The sequence below is a fragment of the Chelonoidis abingdonii genome, chromosome 10, assembly GCF_003597395.2.
Source record: "Chelonoidis abingdonii isolate Lonesome George chromosome 10, CheloAbing_2.0, whole genome shotgun sequence".
In the NCBI taxonomy this organism is placed as follows: domain Eukaryota; kingdom Metazoa; phylum Chordata; order Testudines; family Testudinidae; genus Chelonoidis; species Chelonoidis abingdonii.
In genome coordinates this window covers 19,676,048-19,696,565 of record NC_133778.1, presented here as the reverse complement: position 1 = coordinate 19,696,565, position 20,518 = coordinate 19,676,048, and the positions used below count along the sequence as shown (strand labels likewise).

General features: G+C 42.3%; 1 protein-coding gene across 1 annotated transcript in view; it reads right to left on the bottom strand.

Annotated features, from left to right (window-relative positions):
* The window catches only part of ICA1L (islet cell autoantigen 1 like), a 57,831-nt gene that overhangs the window by 13,047 nt on the left and 24,266 nt on the right, over nt 1–20,518 (bottom strand). The window contains exons 5-9 of the mRNA XM_075069819.1: nt 10,750–10,948; nt 9,307–9,432; nt 7,507–7,605; nt 6,687–6,772; nt 5,674–5,723 (exon numbers count right to left, since the gene is read on the bottom strand). Of these exons, the coding sequence (XP_074925920.1) occupies nt 5,674–5,723; nt 6,687–6,772; nt 7,507–7,605; nt 9,307–9,432; nt 10,750–10,948 (560 nt within the window). The remainder of the gene's footprint in view (nt 1–5,673; nt 5,724–6,686; nt 6,773–7,506; nt 7,606–9,306; nt 9,433–10,749; nt 10,949–20,518) is intronic.

Below are 20,518 nucleotides of genomic sequence, written 5' to 3'. Positions count from 1 at the left end.
GACAGCAATAAAGATGGAACATGCCACCATGTCAGCTGCATCCATGGGCAGCAGGTATCATAGGTACAGGAAGGTGTTGCCTTCCCAAACAGTCTGATGTCCCCTGCCCATGCTCCACCTCCAGGCCCCAACCTGCCTGCTGTTCTCTGGGGCAGGCAGGCTGGGGGCCGTGCCGTGCCATGCCACCCATCCTCCTAGTGCTGGGATCATGCCACCCGCCCATCTCTGGGGCCAGGGGTGCTCCGGCTGCACCACTTGCCTGTTGCTGGGGCCGGGGTTGCTCCAGCCATGCCACCTGCCCAGGCTGGCAGCTTAGCCCGGGTATGCCTTCAGGGGCAGGGGGGCTGGGCCAGGGGTTGAGGCAGGCAGCACAGCCTGGGGAGGCTGGGGCTGCACTGCCCAGCTCTCTGGGGCCGATGAGGCTGGGGCTGTGGTGCTTGGCTCACTGGCGCTCTGGCGCTGGAGGGTGCTGGGGTGCACTAGCCTGGGGCAAGGGCCTGCAGCCACTGTGGGGTCTGGACTACGTTGGGTGCAGAAGGGATGGAGACTCAGGCAGAAGGAGTGGGGCTGGGGGGCTATCCTCCCCAAGCCAGGGGTTCACCGCCCATGGCTGCGTTGACTGCAGAGTGGAATGATGTCTTTGCCACCAGTTGGTCTTCATTGGTAATGGCCTTGAACTGTTCCTTGTATGAATATGGGAGCTGCTCAATAAAGGAATTGAGTTTGAATAGTTCTGGTAATCATATTTCGCCATTAGGGCTTGATAGTTTGTAATGTGGAATTGAAGGGTGGCTGAGGAGTGTGTTTTTCTGCCAAAAAGATTAAGGCGCTTCCAATCCCAGTTGTAGGGGGTGGCCCTTTGAGTTAATCGTGTCCACTATGATTGAATTGCAAGGTGTGAGAAGAGGAACTCACTATCTTTTGCCAGCACATAATATTTTTTGTTGGCCCACTTACATGTTGGAGGGACTGATGCAGGAGTCTGCCATGATTTTGGCAGAGTCCAAAAGAGCCTCATTAATAGGGAGGGCTATTTTGAACAAGGCAGAAGAATGTAAAATGTCCACTAGTTTGTGGTGCGACTTGGTCACCTCCAATAGTGAAAACTGTAGTGCCTCTGCCACCTGCTATGCCAGCTCCTGAAATAGTTTAGAGTCATTTGCCATCAATGGCGGAGGGGGCATCACCATCTCGTCTGCTGATGATGATGAGAAATTAGCCTGAGGGGTAACTTCTTCCTCAACTTCAGTCTCTTGTTCCTCCCTCATGTTCAGATGCCCTCACAGCAGCAGCTGAAGGAGGATGTCATCCTGGTTACTGGTAGGCCACACTAGAGTTATGGAAGACATGTTGTTTTTGAGACCGCCAGGAATCCTAGTAGGGCCATTGTGAGGGTGGGAAGGGGACCGGTGGTTGGTACCCTGGCTCCCCAAACCAGGGAGGCTGTGGATAAGGTGGATCAGGTGGTTGTGGTCCATAGTGGAATTGGGCACCATATGGAGAGTGAGAAGAGAGTGGGAGACCATGTCCTCTTGCTCATTTTCTGACTCAGAGGATGAAAAAGGTGGTGCAGGACAAGAGATCACCAGCAAGTCAAGAGCTCTGGGTAAACTTAGTACCGTGGCCCCAGTTCTGAGCAGATGTGAATCCGGTGTGTCAGACACTGAAAAGTCCATCACATACAAGAAGTCTGGAGGCACCAAAGGTGTCTGTACCAGTGTTGTCAGCGCTGAGATGTCTATACCGAAGGCGTTGGTAATGTGGGCTTGGTAGTATGGTCTGTTGGTGCCCGGCGTGCCATAAGCAGCACTGATGTTAATGTCAGTATCGGCAGTGTCTTCCCTGAGGCAGATTTTCTATGTTTCTCACACCCAGACGGTATCAGTGGTTCCTTGCCTGTGCCTATTGGTTCTTCAACAACCCCATATGCTCAGTCAGGACAGTATTGTGAAAGCCCTGGGTACTGGATTTAGAAAGTTTCAGTGCCGTTGGTACCTGTGATACTGATTGAGCCAGAGATGGTTTCTGGCTCAATCGAGGCTTACTATGGGCACTCACAGCCCATTTCCCAGATGCCTTACATGAGTGGCTCGTAGACATCACCTTGGGCTCACCTCTCTTAGATGTAGAGGGTTGCGGTAAGTTTTCCCGCCATCTGGGGTCTTGGTGAAGCTCGGATGGTTAAAGAGCTGCCTCCATGAGTTAGAGTTTGAGCCTCAGTTCTCTGTTCTTTCTGGATCTCAGCTTCAGTTTCTGGCATGAACCACACTTCTGTGGGATGTTTCTCTCCAAGGCTGTGGACGCATTGAGACCGTCCATCAGTCACTGGGATAGATTCCTTGCAACACAGACACTTCTTGAAGACTGAGGAGCCAGATTTACCCTGTCCCAGAGGGTCCCCAGACAGGGGGTTGAAGAAAGAACAAAGTCCTTTTTTTGTTTGTTTGTTTTTTTAAAGCAATGACCAAATAAAAGATAAATGAAGTAAGAAAGAAAAAGAAGCTTCAAAAAGTAGCTAAAGATTAATAATTCTAAAGAGGTTAATAATGCACTAATGGACAGCTAAAGCTCCATCTCTAACCAGGGGCAGTTGAGAAGGAATTGAGGAGGGTTCACCTGCACAGTGCTTGTTAGCCTCATGGCAGAGCATGAGGGGCAGCGCGTGCACGGACTGAATGGACATTGCTCCCAAAGTTTTTCGATCAGCAGTGGTGGGACGCAGACACACCTACAGTGGAGCACCCACAGAGACAGTACTCAAAGAAGAAACATGAAAGTTTTAAGGTCTGAGATTATGAGCTTCCATAGCTAGAACTACATGAGTTATGCCACTGAGAAGATGACCAGCGATATACAACATTCACGCATAACCACAGCAAGCCATGATACTGGACCTTAAATTCCTAACATCCTGATTTAGCTAAAATAGGTTTTCTATAACTTTCAAGAATTAAAAAATACAATAGTATTCACTCTTCTCCACCCTGGGATCTGTACATGATAATTAACGCAACCAGGCAGAGTGACATGGAAGAGCATCAATAAACATTTTAAAACTGCATGTTTACTAAAAATATCTTTTAAAAGATGGTAAATATAATCATCATAATGCACAGTGGCATAAAGAATTTATTGGCAATAGGGGCCAGTTCCTCCACAGATTCCTCAACAGGAATTTTTGGTCACTAGATCTGCCTTGTCACAGATACAGAAGTCCCTCCTCCAGCCCAACCACCCCCACTTTTGCACAGGCCCACTTGAGGCCAGCACTGACCCTCCTCCAGAGGGTGCCGAGTCCTCCCTGTGTATCCTCTCTGTCCACTGCCTTCCCCAATAGATCTACTCAGAGACCTATGTAATACAAAAGGCTTGAGATTGTTCTTCTATTCCAGGGATGGGCAAACTTTTTGGCCTGAGGACCATATCTGTGTATGGAAATTGTATGGTGGGCCATGAATGCTCATGAAATTGGGCGTTGTGGTGTGATAGGGGGTGAGGGCTCCAGTTGGGCATGCAGGCTCTGGGATGGGGCTAGAGATAAGGGGTTGGGAGTGCAGGAGGGGCTCCGGGTTGGGACCGAGGAGTTTGGAGGTTGGGAGGGGGTCAGGGCTGGGTCAGGAGGGCAGGCTCTGGGTGGCGTTTACCTCAAGCAGCTCCCAGAAGCAGCGGCATATCCCCCCTCCAGCTCCTAAGCGGAGACATGGCCAGGCAGCTCTGTGCGCTGCCCTGTCTGCAGGCGCCGCCCTTGCAGCTCCCATTGGCTGCTGTTCCCAGCCAATGGGAGCTGCGGGGGTGGCGCTTGAGGCAGGAGCAGTGTGCAGAGCCCCCTGGCTGCCCCTACATGTAGGTGCCAAAGGGTGGATATGCCGTTGCTTCCAGGAGCTGCGCGGAGTAGGGCAGGCCCCCGACCCCGCTCCCCAGTTGGTGCTCCACAGCGCAGCAAGTCCCAGACCCTACTCCCCTGCGGGCCAGATTAAAACGTCTGGAGGGCTCGATGCGGCCCCCGGACTGTAGTTTGCCCACCCCTGCTCAATTCTCTCCCCTGCACACACAGATCAAGGTGGATTTCACCCTTTGGAATAGAGTGCCCATCCCTTTTTAAGAAGCACCTTACATTTATGTAAAAAACAAAAACAATTATGGGGGGTGCAAGTGCCTCAACACTTCCCATAAATTAACTGTTTTCAGTTGCTTATAACTTTACCAAAGTTTGGCATGTTGGATGTCTGCTTCAGGCTCAGTGTTTTGGGAAAGTTTCAGCAAAAACAGTTCAGCCTTTCCCAAGAATGATTAGGGAAAAATACATTGTTTTGCTTATGTTATTGTTTTTAAAAAAGCTGTTTTGTTCAGAAGCTGGAGTGCCTACATGCTTTCAAATAAGGGCTTGAAAATGGGCTGGGGTCCCCCTGGGATCAAAGATCTGCCTTTTGCTGTTTGTATGAAAAAAAATACACAAATTTAGCCAAACTATGAGCCTTTGAAAAATTTGTTTGCATTTTCTCAATAGAAACTTGTTAGAAATTGGCAGCTAAATGCTAAGAAGATTCCATCTCCACTGAGCATTCTTGAGCCCAGCACTAAAAGGACTGAGCAGGACTTTCCCTGAAATTGCTGTTGTAGCATTGGGCACAGGAAATGAGAGCAGAATGATTGCCTTACCTGTGCTCTCAGTCCTCACCAGACAATGTGGAGGAGGAAGCTGCTGAGTGGACTACAGAGGGGACAAGAGCTGGATTTAGAAACCTAAATGGGGAAACTGGAACAGGGAACTGATGGAGAAGCTAGGATTGGGTAGTTAAGGAGACTGGGAGCCAGTGTGGGTGGAAAGGAGAGAAAGACTAGGAAAGGTGGGCAAGGAAACTGGGAGACATTGTGGGGAAGGAGGGTTGGGGGGTCTTGGAAACTAAGATTGAACAAGGAGTTGGGGAAGACTGGGATTGAGAGTGTGGGGAAGCCTGGGGTTGGCTGGCAGAGACTGGAACTGGAATGAGGAGCCAGGGAAGAGACAAGAGTGGGAAAAGCTCAGGCTGGAGGTGATGTGGCAGGAGTCAGGCTTGGAACAAGATAGGCAGAAGGATCTGTGACCACTAGGCACAAAATGGTTGAGGAATAGAACCAAAGATTCCCAAATCTCAGTATTCCTCTGCTGTTAGCAAATACCTGTGAACCGCCCTGTCAAAGTTTGTGTCTCATTCCCCCTCTAGTGACTGTCACCCTCTACATGAACCAATCTACTACTGCTATTGGTTAGTTCAAGCAGCAGAGGTCTGTGCTGTGGATCAAAAGGTTCTAATCCTGCAGCTGGACCCCTCTGGATGTTGCTATGATTGCACTTCATATAATGGAATATCTGGTTTTCGCATTGCTTTTCTATAAACCTAGGGAACTTATCCCTAGAGCACAGTCCATCATATGTACAGAATGAGACTTCAGCCCTGTGGAAACAATAGTATCACAATGTATATACACAAGGACACTGAATTAAGGTTGTACAGGCATAGAGTTTGTGTGTTTGGGTTTAAAGATATAGCATGTAAGATCAGGACTATAAAATACACATTGGTGTGTGACAAGCTATTGGTTTTATAGGCAAGAATTTGGAGTGAGTTCATTACTTGTGCCACCCAATCAAATTACCTGAAATCCAAAATATATGTGTATTTAACACCTTACCTGCTTCACTTTCCAAATTGATAGAAGTTTCCTCATCCAACAAAATTAACCTGATTCAAAAACCAAAGAGAATTGGTCAGATTGAGCACTAAAATGCAAGATGTGTTGAAATGTTACTGGCTCAATGCTAAAGAAAGAATTAAGGCCTACTTTTCCTCTTGCTAATGTTGGTTTTACATTTAGGTAACTCTAAGAATTTCAATGAGGTAGTTCTGGCTTTATACTGGTATGAGAAAGAGGAAAATCTGACCCCTTGTCTCAAAATTTACAGGGCTAAAGCCAGATTTTGAAAAGGCTGAACTCCCTTAATTCCCAATAAGTGATCAGCACTTCTATAAACTATATCATTTATTAAATGCCTAACTATTGATTTAGAAGTCTAACATTAGGCAGTCCTTTTCAGACCATCCTGGCCTGTGTTCATTTTGTATTTTTACTTTTTAAATTAATGTCTCTGTGCTTGGTGAACTTAAGGTAATGGAAACTGATCAAGACAATGAAGAGAGAAAATGGTATTGACAGATATATAGAGAGTAACTCATAAGGTAATATCTATTTACTATATTTGTTTTGTTTTTATTAAGATTGCAATAGGTTCTAAAACATGTCACATATTGACATATTTCTTACAAATAATTGTGTAACTTTGCAAACTTTGGCAAAGTTGTGTAACATTTTTTGTTTAACATATATAAATTAATAACCAAGTTATTATCAAAGAAGATCTAATCTGGCTAAGAACACTGACTACAAACAATTATTTTAACCTAACAAGATGAGATGTTGTTTTTGGTGGAGGAGGGAAAAACAGAAATAAAAAAATCAAGAAAATGCCAAAGTGGAAAAAGGATGAAAAGGGTTTTAAAATGCATGTTGGAGAAGAAAGTAAGTTTATATATTATTATTTATGAATACTAGGAAGCAGAGACCCTCTTCCTATTACCCACACCAAACATGTTCAACGTGTTTCTTTTAATCCTCTACATTCTCACATCATTTTTCTTCCTGCTTACTTATCAAGGTTTGTACTGATGGTGTCTTTCTCTATCTTCTCTTTATGTTCTTCAGTGGGATTGTTTAGGGAAGGCTCCTGTGGTTGCTGAGAAGTGGAGAAAATATATTTTAAGAGAGGGAACTGATGATATCTACAAATTAACATCTCCAGTCTAATGATTTGAACACGGTAATCTATATAGCAGTAACTTTTCTCCCAATTACCTGGTTGTAAGAACCATTTTTTGTAATTAAGAAATTACACTTTTTGATACTGTGACTGTAGTTACACTGTAATATCACAGATGCACTAAAATTTTGGTCATACTTTATATAAAGATTCCATTTATAAATGATAAATGATTTATATAAAGATTAATAGATATTTTAGGCATGTTCCAGACATGAGTAGTATGTGTTATAGATGATTATGAGCACATCATTAGACAGAGTTGTAAGTCAAGGATAGTAATAAGCGATCTGTTGGTCTCTATAATACTCTAACAATTAATCTATTTATTAAAATATCACTTATTTATTAGCCCCTTATATATTCTATTTTTATAAATGGAACCTTAATATAAAGTGACCACAGGGTTTTTTGGTTTTGTTTTTTTTTTTAAATAAAAATCCAATAAATTAACAACTTATTTACCCATTTGATAGACTTGCAAAATGAGAATGGGGAATGGACTTGTTTATGCCAGACTTGTCAGTAGTTTAATTCTAGGCAAACAAATTACAATGGTTATTCGAATTTGAAATTTACTTCTCCAAAAAAAAAGTTTTCATTTCAATAACCTTGTATTTTAATAACATGAAATAACATGAAAACTTCACCTCAAGTGAAACAGAGTGATATGGGTGGACACCTATGAACTCCTCATGGATTTTGGACATCAGTCCTGCTGTCTTCTTGAAGAAGTGCAAAAGGGTTATCTGAGAAGGACAAAGTCAAAGGAGATATTACACAGACTTACCTCTAACAGCTATTTATATCATTATTTCCCTGTCTCCTTTGACATAAGCAAATTCTAAACAAATTGGGAGTTCTTCCCAATCCTGAATCTCCCATTTCAGTAAGAATGATATGTAAGGGACGTTTCAAGATGGAAACCTGTAACTCTATCCTCTCAGCCATCTGTTCATAAGACTTTGTACGTTCCACAGAGGGAAGAATTGCTTCTGAAACTAGAGTCTTTTCTTCCAGATATTGCTATGGAGAGGACAGGACAGAGAGAAAATAGAAAAGTTCACTAGTGTGAAGGAGCACAGACTCTTCTGTTGAGAGAGAGATTGGAAAGGAGGATTTCTCTCTGTCCACAATATCTTTTGGAACAATTTTGTAAAACCCCTTCTGCCATTTTTTTATTTCAACAAGGATGAAAATATATATAAATATGGACACTCTCCTCTTAAAAAGAAGCCCAAAAATGTGCAAGTTTCTCCACTTTGAGGGTTCCTGCCAGAAGCACGCTTACTTGTGAAACATGGACAGGTGTGACTTGAGACTCACTGATTTCTCAGCCTGCAGAGTTAGGGGGAGAGTAGCAGTGAAAAAGATTGATATTGGATGGGGGAAGATTTATCTAAACCAGGAAAAAATTGTTTGGGTTCAGTTTATTTCAGGGATCAGGTTCGTTCTTATAGCTGGGTTCTCTTGTCCAGGGGCCATTGTAATCCATCCAGAAGGCTTTAAGAGCTGCTCTCATGATGAATGATGAGCAAAGCCTTTTGGGTTCACTTCAGATAGGAAAACAGGATGGAGAATTCGGCTTGGGAGTTCTGAGAATATTAGAAGCACTGCAGGTGGCAGAAAATAAACACAGCTGAGCAACAGAATCCGGGCACGTACTTCTGCTCAGTTAGGCTTTGCATGGAAGCACAAGCTCTTCGGTTAGAGGCTCTGTTTTGATAGCTGAATCTGTGGAGACTGTATTACAGTAACTTTAGGGACAAAGTGAGAAAATGGCTATATAACATCAATGGCAACATTTACCTTCAAAAGAAGTCCTGTTAATTAGAACTAAGACTCCCATCTTTCTATAGTGTATATATGTTTCCACCTAAATGCCTTTCTTCAATACATATTTCTAGTTTCCATTCCCTTCTCTCCTATTTTCAGCTCATTCTGGAGTTTTCTCCAGATATGCTAAAATTCAAAAAGCATTGAAATGAGGAATATGGACACTCTTAAGTTGGATGAATCACAGACTTAATGAGCCTGATCCACCACAGCATTGCTTCAGCTTCATGGCAATTTAACTTCATGCATTGACTCTCTAAACCTGGGATACAACACAGCCTCTTATAAAATAGAAATTCTTCCAAGAAATCCCAAAGGAAGGTGCTAGAGCATTGTCTGTACAAGTCTGCTATGTATTTCAAAATGTCATTGCAATATTTATAAATTAATCAGTGTGTGTATTCAAATGCTTCCTTCACTATGGAGATATCGGCCATCAACTACGTCCTGTAAATATCAGAAGAGAGGATGCCATCACTAATGCATTGGTGCTTATAAGATCTTGTACACTTTCATGCTCTGGTTTAACAACTTCATTCTACCACATTATATTAAAAAGTTAGATTTCCTTCAAATATCCAGTACAAAGCATTCTGTGAAGTTAACATGGATACCTGATAGATAGCAAGGGAATGCGACAACATATTGCAGTGACTAGCTCCAAGTAGATCAACCTTCTGACAGACATCCATTTTCAACTTGTCAAACTGGGCTTTGGTATTCTTCACCTGCATCTGCACCTAGAACCATGAAAGTTGAAATATATAATAGCAAAAAGAGATTGTAGATATGTGTGTGTTTGCAGAAAAGAACCCCTGAAAATGTTTCACAGTACTAGTATGTATAGCAGTCTCATCCTGGAGAATCTATAAACTCAAGATTACATGGCAATCTGTAGGAGTAATTTGTAGGCCCCATTGTTATAGGTATTGCACATGTACACATAATGTAGAGATTGTCCCTGCCCTAAAGAATTTATAATCAAATGTAAACAATTTTAGAAATTAGCTGCTAATTATGGTCTCTTCACTGCCAAAATGAAAAAATATCGTGTTTATATGCAAGAAAGCAATGTTAAAGTTGACATAACATTCAGATAAACACTCAGGAAATTCAGAAATCCACAGCACCTTTATTTGCCCACTTGCAGGCATACACTATAATCTGGTCTTGTGACTGCATACAGGGGCACTATCTGTTAGTAAGTAAGTAGTCTGACTTCCCTTCATCCTTCTCTTTGGTTCGGGAAAGTGCTAAAAATAGTTGCAGGGAGGCTAGAATGAGGAAGGCAAGGCGCTACACCTGAGTTGGGAAATCTTTATGATGTATATTTTTTGCTTATGGTAACATACTCTGATTTTTGCTGATAAGCATCTTCTTCTGCTTCAATAATCAATAATTTTTTTTCAGTTTTATTTTTTCTGACTTACCTCAGCAGCTTACATGTAGTGTCAGGGATTGAAAAGCAAGAGGGAGAATATGTGTACACTAACAACATGGAGCAGAAGAACCTGATGAAGTGGTAAAAGGAACAGCAACAGAAACAAGAGAAGCAACATCAGCTCCAGTAACTTATGAAGTGACAGCAGTTACACCACCACCAACAGGAATTGGGGGAGATGATGAGGCAAGCTGCTTTGCTTGTCAAGAGAGGTGATCTGTCTTCTGTTACCCCTATGGGAGGAGGGTTCTTAACCAAAATGGAACCTCTATATTATAATGAAGATCATACAGTATTCTGTTTTTCAGTTATACTGTATTTTATAACTAGTAAGTCACATTGCCTTGTATTGTGTGACTATATGGTTTACTGTAATCAAATACTAAGACATGTTTCTACTAAGAAAACTTAAAACATCCTACTGGTGCATCCTAGTATAAAAGATAAAGCTGTGGTGGCCAGACACACCCAGCTATGAGCTCTGTGCCTGGAGTCAGTACAGCTGCTTGGTTCCCCACAGCTGAAATGGTACTGTACATGGTTTGTCTTTGTCAACACTTGCAACTAAACCACGTTCAGTTGCACTCATTGCTAGCAACAAGAAGAAAATAAATACTTTTCTGAATTTCTCCATTTGCTTGCAGGTGTCAGGATCCAGTTCTTGGGACACATCCTTCATCCACAGTAAGGCCCCTCTGTATTCTATGCGGGCCTGCTCCATATGATCAATAGTTAACAAGGTATCAGACACAGCCCTGTGACTGAATGTTGCCAGTTCCTGCCCAAGGCGAGACAAGGGGGTACAAAGGGCTACCCTGGAGGTAAAAGAAAGGAACAAGTAGAATAGGTTATATGCCAAATGCAAATACATATTAGGTTGTGGGGGAGAGCTGGGAGGAAACAAACAGTAAATTCCAGTAGGAGACCAGCTACAATTTTTGTGTATGTGTGACTACATGTTGTGGTGAACACTTTCTTGCATGTAGAAAACATTTCAAAGGGCCTGACTCTGAAAGGTGCTGACCACCTCCTGCTAGATGCCCTCTGAAGTGAATGGAGCTTGCCATTTTGCAGGATAAGACCCAGGGTACATGACTACACTACAGCCACAAGTGTAATTTGCAGTTTATGTAGAGGTACGCGTGCTAGCCATACTCTAGCTCAGGGGTAGTAACAGCTGGACCATCGGCCAAATCTGGACCACCAGATGTTTTTGAACAGACTACGAAATCTTTTTATTTACTTATTATCATTGTTGTTATCTTTGTATTATTCTCTCTAGGGTCCGGTCTCTCTACCTTAACCAAGAAATTTGGACCTTGACAAAAAATAGATTACCCCTGCTCTAGCTATATATACCCGTCTGACCCTCCCGAATACATACCCACTTGTGCAGCCTGTGCTGAAGCCCACACTGCTGCATCCTCAGTTCTATATTTAGTGAGCTAGATAGAAAAAGCTAGCAAGAGTACATCTACACAAGCTGCCATTCACATGTGTGGCTGCAGTGTACTCATACCCTGAAGTGGTCAAACGCTACAAATGCCAACATTCGTAAAAGAGAATGGTCATACATAACTTAAAAGAAATGTAGCAAGCCACCAGGACCAGAAGGGATGCATTCATGTAGTATTCATTTGGAATTCCCAGGTTTTAGAACACAAATGGAATTAAAATATCATACAATAGTAATAAGTAATGTTGTGCTCTTGGCATCACATACTAGACAAGCAGGTGAAGGTTCTGGTCCTGATACCATGGGTGTATGTTTCTGCACACTAGCAGCAGTACTGTTAAAAATGTCTTCTACCTCTAGCTGGCTGAAAGTGGGCATTTATAGCTTGACTGCATAACAGTTACGGTTTAACACTGCCTAAGCAACTCTGTTCTAAAGGCCCTTTTTCAGCTGTTTAGAACTTGCCAAACTCTCAGTGGTTAGGCTGAAACTTGCTTGGTTTGATCTCTGCTTGGGAGACCAAACCTTGGGAGAACAAAACAACTGAACCATTTTTTGAGAAAAGAGTATGGGAGAAAAAATACACCTTTGGCATAAAATATGTGTGACAAATCCATCTATTATCAAGGCTGCCCAATGCAAGACCACATTTTCAGTTGCATATAAATTTGTAACACTGTAACCATTCAAATTTCCCATGCTAGGTCTATGCCTTAAGCTGAATTTTTTTGGAAAGTTTCAGCCAAAACAGTTCAGCCATTTCTGAGTATGAAGCAAGGGAAAAATAAGTTGTTTTGCCCATGTAATAAGAATTCTGGTGAGCATAAGAATGGCTATGCTGAGTCAGTCCAATGGTCCATCTAGTCCAGTATCTTGTCTTTTGACAGTCGGCGGTGCCAGATGCTTCAGAAGGAATGAACAGAACAGGGCAATTTATCAAGTGATCCAACTCCCATCATCCAGTCTCACTTTCTAATCATCAGAATTTTAGGGACACCCAGTGCATGAGGTTGTGTCCCTGACCATCTTGGCTAATAGCCATTGATGGATCTATCCTCCATGAACTTATCTAATTCTTTTTTGAACCCAGTTATACTTTTGGCCTTCATAACATCCCCTGGCAACGAGTTCTACGGGTTGACTTTGCGTTGTGTGAAGAAGTACTGCCTTATGTTTCTTTTAAACCTCCCCCATCCCTCTCTAGTCCAGGTCCATATAGAGGATGACAACCTATTTTCACTATCAGTTACTCTGTTAGCTCAACTGGCAGAGGTCTGTGTGGTGAATTTAAATTTTTCAACCCCGCAGAAGACCTGTGTGGATGCCAATATGATGCTATATGATGGAATTTCTATTTTTTCGGTTCACTTGTTTACAAATTTAAGGAATTAAACAAAAGCTACTTTGAGTCCCCTTGTGCATATGTATTATGATACAGTCTTTAATTACATAATCACATACTATTTTTTCCCACAGAAGTCCTGCTTGATTCACTGCAAAGGATGGACTTGCTCTGGGGATAAATCAGGGTTGTGTAGTGAAGAAAGCTGTTGTCTGTACAACCCCTGCTTCATTAGTTCCAGGAGTTAGAAAATGTGTAGTGAATGAGGCAGGGGATTTCAGGAAGAAATGAATGGTTTCATGATTAAGGCAGTTGAATGCTGCCTGGCAGAACTGGATTCTATCTCTGCCTCCACCAGTGTGTGTATGTGATGTTAGGCAAGTAAGTTAAACTAGTTTTTTCATAGGTAGTCACCAATTGTGGGTTGCTGGGTATGAAATGCACAAGTGCTAAGCATCCATAGCTGCAGCTGAAGTCAATATCAAATGTGCTTTGATCATAGGAAGTGCTATATAATGCTATGTAATCTGAAAAATCAGGTCTCATGTGTCACAAATCAGCCACCTAAAATTAGTGGATACTTTTGACCTTAATCTCTCTGTCCCTCAGTTCCTCATCTGTAAAATGAGTACAATATCCATTCATCTCACAGGGATCTTGTAAAAATAAATTGGTATTTGTGACGCACTCAGATACTATAATAATGCATGCCAAAGAAAAGTCCATGAAGAAATTTATACTTCTGACTTCAGAGGAGGGTTTGAATAGCATGGAGTACGTAAGGCCTGGAGCCACACATTGAACAATGAGGTTAAACAAAATTTTGAATATCTGCTCATTGAGTGAGCACCATTCATTCTCTGCACTGGATGAAGCAGGGTCCTGTGAAAAAAAGAGATGTTTTGTACTTAAAGATTGTATCATAATGCCTACATGCAAGGGGACCAAATTAAGGTTGTAAAGACAACCTTAATTCTGGCATTTCTTAACTTTTGAGTGGTTGATTTTGCAACCTTGATGATGTTTTTTTTATGTAGTTTTTTTGTGTTTAATGTATACAAACACACAGATTACAGTTCTCACCTCAGCAGGAGGCAATAGAAACAACATTTGGTACAGCTGTAAAACCTAATTGGACTTACTGATGCTTTTTGGTGGTCCAATACAAATATTTTGACAAGCTCTATGGATTTAAAAATTTATCATGAAGGTACTGTAACTTTAAAAATTATAGTAGGAGATGTAAAAAGCAACAGAGTCCTGTGGCATCTCATAAACTAACAGACGTATTGGAGCATAAGCTTTCGTGGGTGAGCTTTCGTGGGTCTGACTAAGTGGGTACTCACTCACGAAAGCTTATGCTCCAATACATCTGTTAGTCTATAAGGTGCCACAGGACCCTTTGTTGCTTTTTACAGATCCAGACTAACATGGCTACCCCTCTGATACTTGAGTATGAGATGGTTATCATTAATATCCCAACATTCTATTACCACTGCACATGTATGCACAAAAGAACAGAGTGAAATTTTAGATCAACACATGAAAAATTTGTGGAAAAATTATCTCCTGCAATGCACAAGTGTGTTATCATTGAGGCAGAGTTAAGGAGAATCCTTGCCTTGTCCCATACAGTCTTTGAAGGGCTTCAGCCTTGCCTCATAGCACTGTCTGGCAAATAATTCTACATTTTGGAAATGAACTTTATCATTTAATTGTTTTAAAACCCCAGGAAACTTCAAGAAAAAAACTGCATTAAAAGAAATTGAAGACCATGATCCTGATTAATTTTCTGCATACAAAGTTAAATGTGAGTCTTCCTATGCATAAAGTTAAGCACCTGCACAAGTGTTCACGGTATCAGGACTTAATATGTAAGGAGAAGAACTCAAAAAGTTAATTAACTTTGCCCCAAATTCATATGACTTATGATAGTCTTACACAATCACATGCTATTATTTCTAAACCTGGTTGGAAATTTTCCAGTAGAATATTTGTTTGTTGGAAAATGCCGATTTGTGAAAAGCAAAATGTTCTGCAGGTTTCAAAGAAAATTGCCCAGGGCTTTCCAGGCTCAACTAATCTTTCAAAGGAAATTAGCCAGAGGTTTCTGAGCTCCTGGCTCATCATCAGTCTGCCTAGTGTCTGCTCAGGCTCCAAGGGGTTCCAGGTGTCTGGCTCCTCAGCAGCCTGAAAACTTCAAGGCCAAGTTCCAAGGCTCCCAGATTCTTGACAGGTTTCCTGGGATGGGGGGGGGGAGTCATGGAGCAGTGGAGGCCAGGGTTTTCAGGCTCCACACTCCTTTACAGCCCCAGAAGCATATTTCATTTCAGAAACAAAATATTCCAGAATTTGACTTCCACAAGAAATTGAGGTTTTGATTTGTCCCAATTTGAACTGAATTTTTTCCCCATGCCCCAAGTTGTTTTGTTTTTTGAAGAGGTGAAATTCACTTTCTTGTTCAGTTATATTTATTTTTACAGGTCCCCTGCTGCATTTGATGTGTAAGCTGAATGGTGAACAGTGAATGAGGCAAGGTAAGACAGTCAATGAGAGGTGCTGAGAGCCAAATTGTTTGCAACTATCAGTCACTTTACACTTGTGTAACTGAGGCATTTTCTAGACTAGAATTGAAGGTGTGATGTTAGCCTGTGTTAGCATATATAACACACTTTGAAAGTCTGCTATAGATAAGGCACGCTGCCTTTAACACATGCTAAACTGGTCAAGTTAAACCTGGGGGGAGCCCAGGCTTCAGTTCGACCAGCTGAGCATGTGTTAAAGGCAGTTTGCCTTGTCTGCACTAGACTGATGTGTTAGCATATGTTAGTTAATGTGTGCTAATCTATTTTAATTCCTAACCTAGATAAAGCCTGAGAGCACAGCTGGGACGTCCATGGACAGGGTAGACTTTATATAGTGAATGAAGCATGATTAAAAATACATATTTAGTCCACTGGCCTTCATCCAACCTGTGCTCTAAATTAGTCATATTTATAGTGGAAATAACAGTATGTGATCATTAACTAACAAAAGAATGTATTATGATGCAAAGACAAAAGTGGCATAATTAAGGTTGTCTGGGTAACCTTAACTTGCTAAGTTTTGGTATGCTTTACTTTACAATTTTTTTCTTAAACATAGGTTAAAATTTAGAATTTACATATAACTCTTCAATGCACTTTAGAGGAGGGTAAGTATTATCATCTCCATTTTACACCTGGGGGAAACTGAGGCAAATATAGGAAGTAATTTGTCCAAGATTACTCATCAGATCATTGGCAGACCTGGGATTGAAATCCAGGTTTCCTGACCCCAAGGCACATGTCCCTATACCAATTCTGCAGAATCCTTTCAAACTGAAAATAGGTTTTGATATACCAGTGTGTCATGCTCAGTTTTCTATTTAAGATAAACTAACACACCCCATACTAATTAAAATGTTCTGTGACACTTCTATCTTTGTTTCAAACAGCAGTGAAACCCATTTTGAATGCCCTTATTAAAGAACCTCTTTTCAATAACCAAAGTACCCTTTTCGAGGTAGAGATAGCAAAGAAATCAGTTTTAAAGAGACACATTACTTCTTTCTATATATCAGATTGTTTTTCCTTGGTGAACTTGAAGATATTGGATAAAATGCAGCCACGGTGTAAATAAATGCAACCCCCATATAAGTCTCTGGCTAACTTCTATGATGTATATTAATCAGAAAACTGGTGTAAATGATATGGTAGTCTAATTTGCAAGCGAAGTTCATCAGGCCTGATTCTGCCACCCTTAGAGAATGTCTACGCTACGGGATTATTCCGATTTTACATCAGCCGGTTTTGTAAAATAGATTGTATAAAGTCGAGTGCACGCGGCCACACTAAGCACATTAATTCGGCTGTGTGCATCCATGTACTGAGGCTAGCGTCGATTTCCTGAGCGTTGCACTGTGGGTAGCTATCCTGTAGCTATCCCAAAGTTCCCACAGTCTCCCCCGCCCCTTGGAAATTCTGGGTTGAGATCCCAGTGTCTGATGGGGCAAAAACATTGTCGCGGTGGTTTGGTACAGCCTCACCCCCCCTCCGTGAAAGCAGCAGACAACTTTTTCGCGCCTTTTTTTCTGGGTGAACTGTGCAAACGCTGTAGCACAGCAAGCACGGGACCTGCTCAGATCAAGACCGCAATCGTGGACGTTGTAACACTCGTGCATTCTCCTGCAGTCTATGCTAATTCGGACCTGTCAAGCCAGGCGAGCCCAAATTAACCGGTTTACCTGGTTATAGATAGCTGTCTGTTTCTGCCTACATTTTCGTAGTGCAATGTATAAAATCATTGGCTGTATGCTCGTCTGTATTTCAAACTTCTTGTGCTGTGGTTTGCTGGGAAAGATCCCAGACAAGTTGGTGTTTTAGCTCTGCTTATTAGCGGCTGCCCTTGATGGCCTTTAGGGCACCATCAGCTACACAATCTGACTCACACTGAGAGCGATGGAGGCAGCTACGCCTCGTGACTACGCAGGCGTTGCAGATGGCCCTGTGAACTGCACGACTCCACTTTTTTTGTGTAACTTTTCACAGTAAAGAACAAAGAAGTGTCCTTACACCCTGAAAAGCCTATATAAGGCTGACGCCTCAATCTCCGATCTTGTCTTTCATCCCGCTGCTCTTACATACTGGAGGGACTTTGCTACAACACTGAAGCTCTTGCACCCAAGGACTAGAATCGACCCATTCCCAGCTGGGGATGTATTACAGAAGACCTTGGATGTTAAACTGCAAGTTTATTCCCATCACTGCTAACCAAGCCTGAACTACAGAAGTTCTGTTCCACGTTACAGTGGTACGTGTAATTGATTCCATTTAGACCAATTCTAGCCTCTCATTCTAAATCCTTTTCCCTTTATGAAATAAACACTTTTAGATTCTCTAGATTTCTACAGATTGGCACACAGTGATTGTGGGCTGGAGAATCGAATGGTGTACTCATTGACATGGGTACTGGGCCTTGGTTATCTGGGATCCAAGGGAACCTTTTTTCTTTTCCTGGGTGTTGGTTTCATACACCATTCATCCAGGATGGGTGGCACTGGTGGGAGATACTTGGGAGACTGGAAGTGTTCTAAGGAAATTGCTTGTGTGACTTCTGACGGTTAGCCAGTGGGGTGAAACGCGAGTCATTTTGTCCTGGCTGGTTTTGCGTTTGCCTTAGAGGTGGAGCAAACGCTGCAGCGCTTCGTGGCTGTGGACCTGGCCTGCCTTGAGCAATCTACGGTACTTACGATATTGCGCACTCTCAGTTGGGTCCCGCCCAGAACAACCCGTCACACTATAATAAGAACATATATTAACGAAAATACAAAGTAATCAAGAAGTACACGGCCAGTAAGATCAGTGTAATCTTTGAATTGCACAATATAAATTATATGACTTGAACTGAGACTTACCAAAAAAAGCATATTGCTGCAACACAAAATACTACGGGCCAACATTCTTGCAGTCCTACAACCTGTGGGGTACATTGTTAAATGTCATGCGTAAATTGATCTAAAATCAGAAGTGGGGCAATGATAAAGTAAGTATAGCTTGCACCAATGATACCTAACATAGTGTAACACTGAAGAAGGGCGCAGCAGGAAACGTTGCAGCAGGGAAACAGAATCAGCAGCATCTCCCCTACATGTTGTTACACCATACTGATTAGCTAGATTTTCGACTGCTGTATTCATCTGTTTGTGCCTTATGGTGTGTAAGTTACTCACTTTAATCTTCATGCTGAGATCTGTATTCTGCCAAACCTAAATATCATGTCATGGCTAGTACCTCTATGTAGGCAGTCCCACTACAATTAATAGGGCCTCAATGAGTTAATAATTCATTACCTATTAATGCTAAGGCCTGGTCTAACACACGCGTCTATACCTGGATTTTAGCAGAGTTTAAACCGATTTAATGCTGCACCTGTCCAGCACATACGAGGCCCTTTTATACTCAATAGTAAAGGGCTCTTAAAACCAGGTTTCCTGGTAACTCCTCGCCGACGAGAGAGAGTAACGCTGAAATCGGTATACCATAGCGGAATTAAAGTTAGTCGTGGGAATCGACGGTAATTAGGCCTCCGGCGCCGGTATCCCACAGTGCACACTGTGACTGCTCTGGACAGCAATCTGGAACTGATGCAACTGGCCGAGGTAAACACGAAAACGCCGCAAACTTTTGAATTTCATTTCCTGTTTGGCCAGCCGTGGACAGCAATACACCAGCAACAGGTGACGCACGCAGTCTCCTGAGAATCGAAACAATGAGCTCTCAGCAACATGGCACCGCACGGGAGGGCTACCTGGATCTGATCGCGTATAGTGGAAGGATTCTGTGCTAACAGAATCGTTCCAAAAAAGACGAAAAGAAAAAAACATTTGAAAAAATTATCACAGCTATGACAATGGAGACACAAGCCATCACCATGGACTGCAGTGCAGTGCAAAGTGAAGTTGAAGGAGTACTCACAAGCCTACCAGAAAAACCGAAAAAAGCAAACGGAATTGGGGGCAGGGCCGAAACATGCCAACTTCTACGCTGAGCTGCATGCATTCTAGGGGGTCGCGACCAGCAGCACCGTGTCCGTGGATTCCGAGTGGGTGGTAATTTCAGCCATGCTGAGGATTCTCGCAGACGGAGATGAAGAGGAGGAAGAGAGGAGCGAGCTTGCAGAGAGCCATTCGAGTCTCACACAGCATCTGTTTCCTTATAACAGGAAGCATTTTTCTCACCCAGAACGGAATTACACTCCCAGCTCACAATCTCATTAACTCTCGAAATGATGCTTATGGATAGCAATTCTGGTGAGTTACTTGTATATAAACATTGGTTTAAAAGCCAGCATTTTTTAATTGATTGATTTGCCCTGAGGGACTTTATGGGAATTGTTCATTCACTGGCCAGTACATGTATATGTGAATAATTTGTTAGCATGTTCTGGATGTGATAACGACTATTATCTGCAGGGATCATTCTCCATTAGCTCTCTTCTGGATGGTACTCCAATTACTTTGCTATAGTATAGTTTTCTTGGCAAGGCGCCGTTATTCCTGTTCCACCATGGTGGAACTTTACTCACCATGTCAGTACTAATATTGTATTCTTGGTATCTATTGTCATTGACTAATGCAGGTTGCTGTAGTTCGGTGATTACTGTGCATTCCAGTCAATACTTATCTGTTCTTTATCTCGCTGTGTTATTCTCTCAGTGAAAGTGATTATGTTCATGGTACATTCTGGTTGATAATTCAGTTGAATTTACTTAAGGGGACGAGATGGCCATTCCTACGTGGGCTGTTGCCTGTCTTAAGAGAAATCCTTCCTTGCAGGTAGCCACAGGGAGCGGGGCAGGAGGGAAAATCGACACTGTTTAGTTTTCGCGTTTGGCTAGCAGGGATCTCCCTGCTACCAGCCATGCGTTGTGGGGAGGGGTATTAACATGATCTCCATGATACTCTATATGCGTGGGGCGAAAGGGTAACAGCGATCATCCATACGACAATGTGATGGTGGGGTGATGTTCTGCTTTGCTGCATGTTAAAGGAAATGAATGCAGCCTGAA